Consider the following 9,392-nt stretch of genomic DNA (forward strand, 5'->3'; position numbering starts at 1 on the left):
ACTGACATCCTTAAATCATGGTTTAAAGACTTCAAGTTACAGAGAATTCACGATTTACTCTAGTAAAAACCTTCAAGTGACCCGTGCCCCATGTTGCAGAGGCAGGCAAAAAAAAACCCAGGGTCTCTGCCAATCTGACCCGGGGGAAAATTCCTTCCCAACCCCAAATACAGTGATCAGTTAGACAACAATTATTAAAGGACTGGAAAACATGCCTTGTAGTGAGACTCAAGGAGCTTAGTCTGTTTAAGTTAATAAAGAAAAGGTTAAGAGTGACTTGATCACAATTTATAAGTGCCAACTTGGGGAGCAGAAATAGAGGGCTCTTCCTTCTACCAGAGAAAAGTGTAATGCAATCCAGTACCTGGAAGTTGAAGGTTGATACATTCAAACTTGAAATAAGGTTCAAATTTGTAACTATTGGAACAGTTTATCAAGGGCTGTGTTGGATTCTTCATCACTCAAAACTTTAAATCAAGATTGGATATTTTTGTAAGAGAAATGCTCTAGTTCAAACATGAATTAATTCAAGGAAGTCCTAGGGCCTGTGCTATACCAGTGGTCAGACTAGATGATCACAGTGCTCCTTTCTGGCCTTATATCTATGAATCTATAATAACATTTGGAAAGTAGCTTAAATATGAAAAAGATCCATCAAAAAATAGACAAAAGAGAGAAAATTTTGGCTTCCTTTTATTATTTATGCAGAAACAAAGTGTTCTTCAGCTGCCAAATAAAATTACAGTAGAATCTCAGAGTTATGAACACCTTGGGAATGGAGGTTGTCTGCAACTCTGAAAAAATGTTATGGTTGTTCTTTCAAAAGTTTACAACTGAACATTGACTTAATACAGCTTTGAAACTTTATTTTGCAGAAGAAAAATGCTGCTTTTTTAACCATCTTAATTTAAATGAAGCAAGCACAGAAAGTTTCCTTACCTTGTCAAATCTTCTTTTTTAAACTTTCCCTTTTTTTTTTTTAGTATTTTATGTTTAACACAGTACTGTACTGTATAGTATTTGCTGTTTTTGTCTCTGCTGCCTGATTGCTGACTTTCAGTTCCAAATGAGATGTGTGGTTGACTGGTGAATTCGTAACTCTGGTGTTCTATTGGATCTAAATAATTACTTTGATTTTTAATCAGTTTCAGCAATGACTGGTAAGAGAAATAGTTCTGGACCTTAGATCTCTTCTGAAGAGCAGAACTAAATGTAAACATGTGCAATGTACGTTCATGGGTGTGGGAAGTATCTTGCTCAAGTGGAATATTTTCCTATTAAAACACATTACATTAATTGTACTTGCAAAGTTATGATGGTCCTTTCTAGTTCTTCTGATCTAGCATATGGTATGTCACTGAATTTGGATTACATATTAAAGGCTCAAAACTCTGAAAAGATGTTCTTTGCAAATGCAGTTAATTTAATGTGTTATTAATGAGCAAATGTTTAAATGAGAGAAAGGGTTAAAAATTCTTTGTTCTCTTTTATTGTTCATGAACATTGAATTAATATATGGGGTGGAATGCTTGGGACTTTGAAATGGGGGGAGGATTCCTTTGAAGGCAGGAAAGAGGAAACATTCAAGTAATTATGGAAAGTTTAAGCGGTATTTTTGTTTTGTGTTTCCAGGCACCCCTACCTTGAAGCCAGTATCTGTGCTCAGAAAATGTGAAGCAAAGATTTCTCCATTTGAGCCAGATACTTCCACACCCATGAAAAAGAAAAAGGGATGGCCAAAAGGCAAAAGTCGCAAACCAATCCACTGGAAGAAAAGACCTGGTAGAAAACCAGGGTTTAAACTGAACCGGGAAAAGGTGCCAGTATCTGCTCAGGATGAGGGAGTTGATGCTATGGTAACTAATTCAAAACCAGGGCGTAAACCCAAAATGCAGGAGAAAGAAGAGCCTCTTGAGAAGAAAGAAGAGCAACCCCTCGCTGAGGAAAAGAAGGAGGAAGATGTGCATATGGAAACAGAGGAGGTGGGAGAGGGAGAAGAGGAAGATACAACCAGCAGTGAAGTGAGAGCAGTTTCTCCTATGGACAGCAGCAGCAGTCCAGCAGCAGATGTTAAGGAGCCTGAGGTAGAGGAAGAAGTAGAGGAGAAGCCACGGGTATTAGAAGAGCAAAGGCAATCAGAAGAAGAACAGCAAGAATTAGAAGAACCTGAGCATGACCATGAGGAAGAAGAGGATGAGGTTGCAGTAGTTACAAACCAAAATGAAGACCATGATGCAGATGATGAAGACGATGGTCATCTGGAATCTGCAAAGAAGAAAGAATTGGAGGAACTGCCAATTAGAGAAGAAGTAAAGGAGGAGCCTGATGTCCAGGAGTCTTTTTTAGAAACAAGCATACAGAGCAGTAGAGAAGAGGTAAAAGGCAAAAATGAAGCGGAGGCAGATTCTGAGGAAGAGCAGGCTTCCCATGAGACGTCAGTGGGCTCAGAGCATGTCCCTGGCTCTGAAGATGATCCTGAAGAAGAGCAAAATACTAAAGAAAGGTTAATTGAATTAAAAGAAGAGGAAGAGATTCCTCATAGTGAACTAGATCTAGAAACTGTCCAAGCAGTCCAGTCCTTGACGCAGGAGGAAAGTAATGAACATGACGTAGCGTACCAGGACTGTGAGGAAACTCTTGCAGCTTGTCAGACTCTGCAGAGTTACACTCAAGCTGATGAGGACCCTCAAATATCAATGGTTGAAGATTGCCATGCGTCAGAACACAACAGTCCAATATCCTCTGTTCAGTCCCATCCTAGCCAATCTGTGCGTTCCGTCAGCAGTCCCAACGTGCCTGCTCTGGAGAGTGGTTACACCCAGATAAGCCCTGAACAAGGATCCCTGTCCGCACCTTCTATGCAGAACATGGAGACCAGCCCCATGATGGATGTGCCTTCTGTATCAGACCACTCTCAGCAGGTGGTGGATAGTGGCTTCAGTGACCTTGGCAGCATTGAGAGCACCACAGAGAACTATGAAAATCCCAGCAGTTATGACTCCACTATGGGAGGCAGCATTTGTGGAAATAACTCTTCGCAGAGCAGCTGCTCCTATGGAGGATTGTCCTCCTCTAGTAGCCTAACTCAGAACAGTTGTGTTGTCACTCAGCAAATGGCAAACATTGGCAACAGCTGCAGCATGATGCAACAGAGCACTGTCCAGCCTCCTGCAAACTGCAACATTAAGTCACCTCAGAGCTGTGTGGTAGAAAGGCCTCCAAGCAACCAGCAACCAGCAACACAGCCACAGCCTCAGCAGCAGCAGCAGCCTCAGTCACAACAGCCTCAGCCCCCACCTCCACCCCAGCAGCAGCCTCCGCTGTCTCAGTGTAGCATGAATAATAGTTTCACCCCAGCACCTATGATCATGGAAATACCTGAATCAGGAAGCACTGGCAACATAAGTATCTATGAGAGGATTCCAGGAGATTTTGGTGCTGGGAGCTACTCTCAGCCATCAGCCACATTCAGTTTAGCCAAGTTGCAGCAGCTGACAAACACCATTATGGACCCTCATGCCATGCCTTATAGCCATTCTCCTGCTGTGACTTCCTATGCAACCAGTGTTTCTCTGTCCAACACAGGATTGCCTCAGCTAGCTCCATCTCATCCATTAGCTGGGACACCGCAAGCACAAGCCACCATGACACCCCCACCAAACTTGGCATCCACCACCATGAACCTCACATCACCTCTGCTTCAGTGTAACATGTCTGCTACCAACATTGGTATCCCCCACACACAAAGGTTGCAGGGGCAAATGCCAGTTAAGGGGCACATTTCCATTCGTTCTAAATCAGCACCACTGCCCTCTGCAACTGCACACCAGCAGCAGCTCTATGGCCGCAGCCCACCGGCAGTTGCCATGCAGGCTGGCCCTCGTGCACTAGCTGTTCAGCGAGGTATGAACATGGGGGTTAACTTGATGCCAACTCCCCCCTACAATGTCAATTCCATGAATATGAACACCCTGAATGCCATGAACAGCTACAGAATGACACAGCCCATGATGAACAGCAGTTACCATAGTAACCCTGCATACATGAACCAGACAGCACAGTATCCTATGCAGATGCAGATGGGAATGATGGGGAGCCAGGCCTATACCCAGCAGCCTATGCAGCCAAACCCTCATGGAAACATGATGTATACTGGCCCCTCCCATCACAGCTACATGAATGCTGCTGGGGTGCCCAAGCAGTCGCTCAACGGACCGTACATGAGAAGATGAGCGAAATGAACTTGCAACCTAAAAACTTAAATATATATAAATAAAGGAACCTTTTATACTGACGAACCAGAGAAAATGGACCTTTTCCCAGTTAAAAATATTGCTGTAGATTTAGAGGGTTTTTCTTTGGTTTATTTTATTTTTTAGGAAGCCTGGTCTTTATTCTTTTTTTGTTCGTTCATTTTGGGTTTTTGTTTCCTTCAGAATCCTGAAACGTTTTACAGCTGAAGTCATTTTCAAATGGTTTTAGGGGGAAAATGTGCACAAAAATCTTTTCATAATTTAAAGAGAGCCTTACTTTGCTGACCACACAGACAGAATATCTTTAACAGTGAATCATCTTTTTAAATTTTATTTTCAAGTGTATGTTCCCCACTCCTTCCTCTTCCTCCTGTATGTCCCTCTGTGTGCAGCTCCCAATGCTGCAGTCATTAAAATGTCAGACATCTCAAAGGGTAACAAAACCCATCCCTCTAGTCCCCACTTTGCATTTCCTACTTAAGTCCAGCAGGAGGCACTTATGGGAGACTCAGAAGGAGACATGGAGGACAAACTAACTCTTTATTCCAATGAGGCAGGAAAATTTCTCCTCTTAATCCTTTCTGACCTTCTTACCCCTTAGTACAATTTGGAATTATATATAAACATAAATTCTTCTCACAGTGATGTCTTCATAGATTGATTAATTGAAATACAGTCTGTATGTTTCATTCTGAAAGTATAATGTCACTTTAAAATGTTCCCATTCAGCACACAAACACATTGTCAGTCTGAACTAGCATTAGCATCTCAAAGGAGAACTTTATGGAACCCTAATGCAGCCACTAGAAGGATAAGAGATGGTTACTGTGCATCAGAAAGAGACGAAAATGGCTACAGGGTCTCGTTTTGACAACCTGCAAATCAGCCATAACTCTGAGATCCCAAACTCTTCTTTAATATCTGCTTTGAAATGCTAAAGGTCTTGGTTCTGAGCCTTGGAGTCTGACTGAGCTCGAGCAGCCATTGCCAGTAGTCTGCCTCTAAGTTCCTTTACTCACATAATCTTGGAAGATGAAGCGTACGTTTAAGTGACTTGACAAGAAACCTACAGAGTCTGTGTCACTATTCCATTCCTGTGCATGTGGGGAGAAACTGCTGAGTGTGTCCTTCTTCCAGAGGAGTCATGGTGTTAAAACAGGCACATTCCTGCTTTCCCAGTTTCTTTTGACATCATCACCTTTGAGTCTGTGTGTGGGAAGTGAAGGGAGTTTCAGCTCCTCAAGGGAGGAAATGGGAGTGGGACAATCAGCATACCGCAGTGAGACCTAGTCAGCAGGGTTTTGTAGGGTGCTTGTGCACACCCCCGTTCCCATTTTCTTTCTGCTGCTCAGCTGTGTGTGATAAAAGAGAGGGGCTGCACCTGTCGGCATGCCGTCACAAACAAAAAGAAGGGACACTATTTACCCTTTAGTGTAAAGTTCTCTTTTATTGTATATTCTGTAGAGATACAGACAATAATAAAACCAATTAGTTGTAAACAACATAAAAAAACATCCAAATGAAGGTTTGAGGTTTCTTCAGATGCACTAAAACGGACCTTTCTTCAATAACTGCCAAATATAAAAAGGCAGAATTCCAAGGACTTCCACTCCTTATTTCTTTGTTTTGAGCATGTGCGAGGCTGTGTAGGATCCCGTTTCTCTGTATATACTATTCCGGTTTTAACTCATCCATGTAGAAAGCGCACCGTGCTGCCCTCTCCTTCCTAGATCTTCAGCTGTTTCATTGCTTCGTGGTTGCGGGAGGGAAGGCGGGGGAGCAGGGAGAGAGAGGGTTAAAGACAGGAGGAGAAGCTGTTGAAATGAGGGCCGTGAATTTAGTTTGTTTGCTGTTTGGTTTGGGTTTTGTATGTTTTTTTTAATCAATTGGGCAGCTCCCTTTTCCACAAGCCTTTGTGACTGTAGAACTATTGTAGAAAAAAAGTTCTTTTCTATATTATAAAAGAAATTATCCAACACAAGTAATATTGGTACCTACCATTTTTTCACTTCTGTTTAAAAAAAATGTATTTTTAGCAAAATAACTTGGGTAATCTTCTAAAAGAAATTTAAAAAAATCACTGTTAGTGACTTTGATGCCTTTTAAAATAAGAGCTTTTTCATTTCATTCCATCTTTAAAATTTTTTATCTTTGTTGTAGAATATTAAAAACTATTTTAAGAAAGATAAAAATTCTCTTTAAAGAGATCTCTAGAGTGTGTGAATAGAGCTCCAGATGCCTCTAAAAGCCGCATGTACAAATGAAGCTAAGTCTATTCCTGTCTGTTTATATTTGCTTTTCCTGTTTTGTAACCTCTTTGTACTTTGTTCATGGTGACTTGTAAGCTAAGGGGAAGGGGGGCCTAGATGCCTTTGTAATTCTCCATGTCATGCGCTCCTGGCCGGCGGGCCTCCCTTCCTCTCCTTGTATGTAATATCACTTTTTTTCCCCTTTCTAGCAAGTACTTTCAAAAGAACTCTGTACATTTTAACATAAAAAAATAAATTATGTTGAGCCATTTTGGATGTCTGTTGTGCATGTGGAATTTTTCTTCCTCCAGAGCATTTGAGAATTTAATCCTGTAACTGTTGCCAGGGTCTGTAGATTTAATTCCTTCTTGTATGACTGTTGATCCAGAAGAGGTACAGTACCTTAGGGAGACTGTGCACCTAAATCCAAGAACAATCTCTGCCCATAATGTTACCTCCTCTGAGTAGAAGCTGCACATCAAAGAAAACTGAACCTTTCTCTCAAGAGTGTAAGGCCTGCTCTCGGAAATCAATTTCTTTAAACCCCCTCACTGCAAGCTTGCCAAAGCTTTGACTAAATTGTCAGCTTCTTTCTTCCTGCCCAAAGGGATGAGGCGGGTGGGGAGTAATAGGTGGTTTGGATTAGGGTGACCAGACAGGAGGCGGGTGGGAAGTAATAGGTGCCTATATAGGACAAAGCCCCGAATATCGGGACTGTCCCTATACAATCAGGATGTCTGGTCACCCTAGTTTGGGTGTAGGAGGGGTTCACCCCAGCTGCCTATCTGCACAGGCATTTGCATCCCAAAAAAGTAAAAACCAGAACAATAGGCAACTTCATTTTATTTGGAGAAATATTTGTTGTCAGCCACAGTACAGGTGTGATAAAATTGAGATAAAAACTGCCTGTTGGTTCCCTGGCATTGCATGCTGCCTGGTATTAGTATGTCTCAGCTACAAAGTAACAATGATTACACAAAGTTTGAAAATATTGGTGTGGCCCCTCTGAGTTACAACATGTTTTCTGTTGCCTGTGAGAACAGAAAAACCGATGTTGGAAACCATGTTTTAACCCTATAAATTACTTAGGCTAATACCATAAAAACATGATGGTCATGTTTTTTTTCTGTCCACATATATGAACTAATTATAAACCAGTCAGACCTATCTCTGCTTCCATAGCCCCCATCAGCAGAGTATCTGAGCACTTCTGCAAAATGGGGGATAACACTTCCCTGCTTTGCTTATCCCCCTTTTTGCAGATGTGGGAGTTGAAGCACAGAGATTATACACAGGGCACCTGTAACGGCGCCAAGAACTGAACCCAAATCAGCCGAGTCACAGCCCAGTGCCTTAGGGTGACCAGATGTCTTTATTTTACAGGGACAGTCCTGGTATATGGGGCTTTATCTTATATAGGTCGCTATCACCCTGTCGCAATTTTTCACACTAGCTATCTGGTCATCCTATGGTGTCTTAGCCACAAGACTGTACCCTTCTGCCACTTGACCATGTTTTTACAAGTGTATTAAATGTGACCATTTCTTTTATGCAGACCGGGCCTAGTGCTCCCTCTTCAGGAAAGTTATCAGGAGAGAACAACCTCCTGACTGACACTTTGCCAGTTTTTGTACTTTGTAAAAAGAAAAGGAGTACTTGTGGCACCTTAGAGACTAACCAATTTATTTGAGCATAAGCTTTCGTGAGCTACAGCTCACTTCATCTGATGCATCCGATGGAGTGAGCTGTGGCTCACGAAAGCTTATGCTCAAATACATTGGTTAGTCTCTAAGGTGCCACAAGTACTCCTTTTCTTTTTGCGAATACAGACTAACATGGCTGCTACTCTGAAACCTTTGTACTTTGTGACAGCTTAGGAAATGCTTTCTGTCTCTGGTCAGCAGTGAGACCTTGGCAAACTCTGGAAAGATGGGGAAGGGGCTTCCACTATAATGGTGGCCTCCCGGATTTTCAGACTATTACTAAAAGTTAAGTTAAAAATTAGTGTAGCAGTAGGAACCCAGTTTCTGGCCTGAGCTGGCTCATAACTGCAACATTCATAGAATCATAGAATATCAGGGTTGGCAGGGACCCCAGAAGGTCATCTAGTCCAACCCCCTGCTCGAAGCAGGACCAATTCCCAGTTAAATCATCCCAGCCAGGGCTTTGTCAAGCCTGACCTTAAAAACCTCTAAGGAAGGAGATTCTACCACCTCCCTAGGTAACGCATTCCAGTGTTTCACCACCCTCTTAGTGAAAAAGTTTTTCCTAATATCCAATCTAAACCTCCCCCACTGCAACTTGAGACCATTACTCCTCGTTCTGTCATCTGCTACCATTGAGAACAGTCTAGAGCCATCCTCTTTGGAACCCCCTTTCAGGTAGTTGAAAGTAGCTATCAAATCCCCCCTCATTCTTCTCTTCTGCAGACTAAACAATCCCAGCTCCCTCAGCCTCTCCTCATAACTCATGTGTTCCAGACCCCTAATCATTTTTGTTGCCCTTCGCTGGACTCTCTCCAATTTATCCACATCCTTCTTGTAGTGTGGGGCCCAAAACTGGACACAGTACTCCAGATGAGGCCTCACCAATGTCGAATAGAGGGGAACGATCATGTCCCTCGATCTGCTTGCTATGCCCCTACTTATACATCCCAAAATGCCATTGGCCTTCTTGGCAACAAGGGCACACTGCTGACTCATATCCAGCTTCTCGTCCAGTGTCACCCCCTAGGTCCTTTTCCGCAGAACTGCTGCCTAGCCATTCGGTCCCTAGTCTGTAGCTGTGCATTGGGTTCTTCCGTCCTAAGTGCAGGACCCTGCACTTATCCTTATTGAACCTCATCAGATTTCTTTTGGCCCAATCCTCCAATTTGTCTAGGTCCTTCTGT

General features: G+C 42.6%; 1 protein-coding gene across 4 annotated transcripts in view; it reads left to right on the plus strand.

Annotated features, from left to right (window-relative positions):
• KAT6A (lysine acetyltransferase 6A) overlaps positions 1-6,778 on the plus strand; it is an 81,744-nt gene extending 74,966 nt beyond the window's left edge. For all 4 annotated transcript variants that reach the window (XM_073325195.1, XM_073325198.1, XM_073325199.1 and 1 more), the window contains one exon: positions 1,633-6,778. In XM_073325195.1, the coding sequence (XP_073181296.1) occupies positions 1,633-4,232 (2,600 nt within the window). In that variant the 3' untranslated portion in view covers positions 4,233-6,778. The remainder of the gene's footprint in view (positions 1-1,632) is intronic.
• The last annotated feature ends 2,614 nt before the right edge of the window (positions 6,779-9,392 follow it).

This window comes from Lepidochelys kempii, chromosome 26 (assembly GCF_965140265.1).
Source record: "Lepidochelys kempii isolate rLepKem1 chromosome 26, rLepKem1.hap2, whole genome shotgun sequence".
NCBI classification, from domain to species: domain Eukaryota; kingdom Metazoa; phylum Chordata; order Testudines; family Cheloniidae; genus Lepidochelys; species Lepidochelys kempii.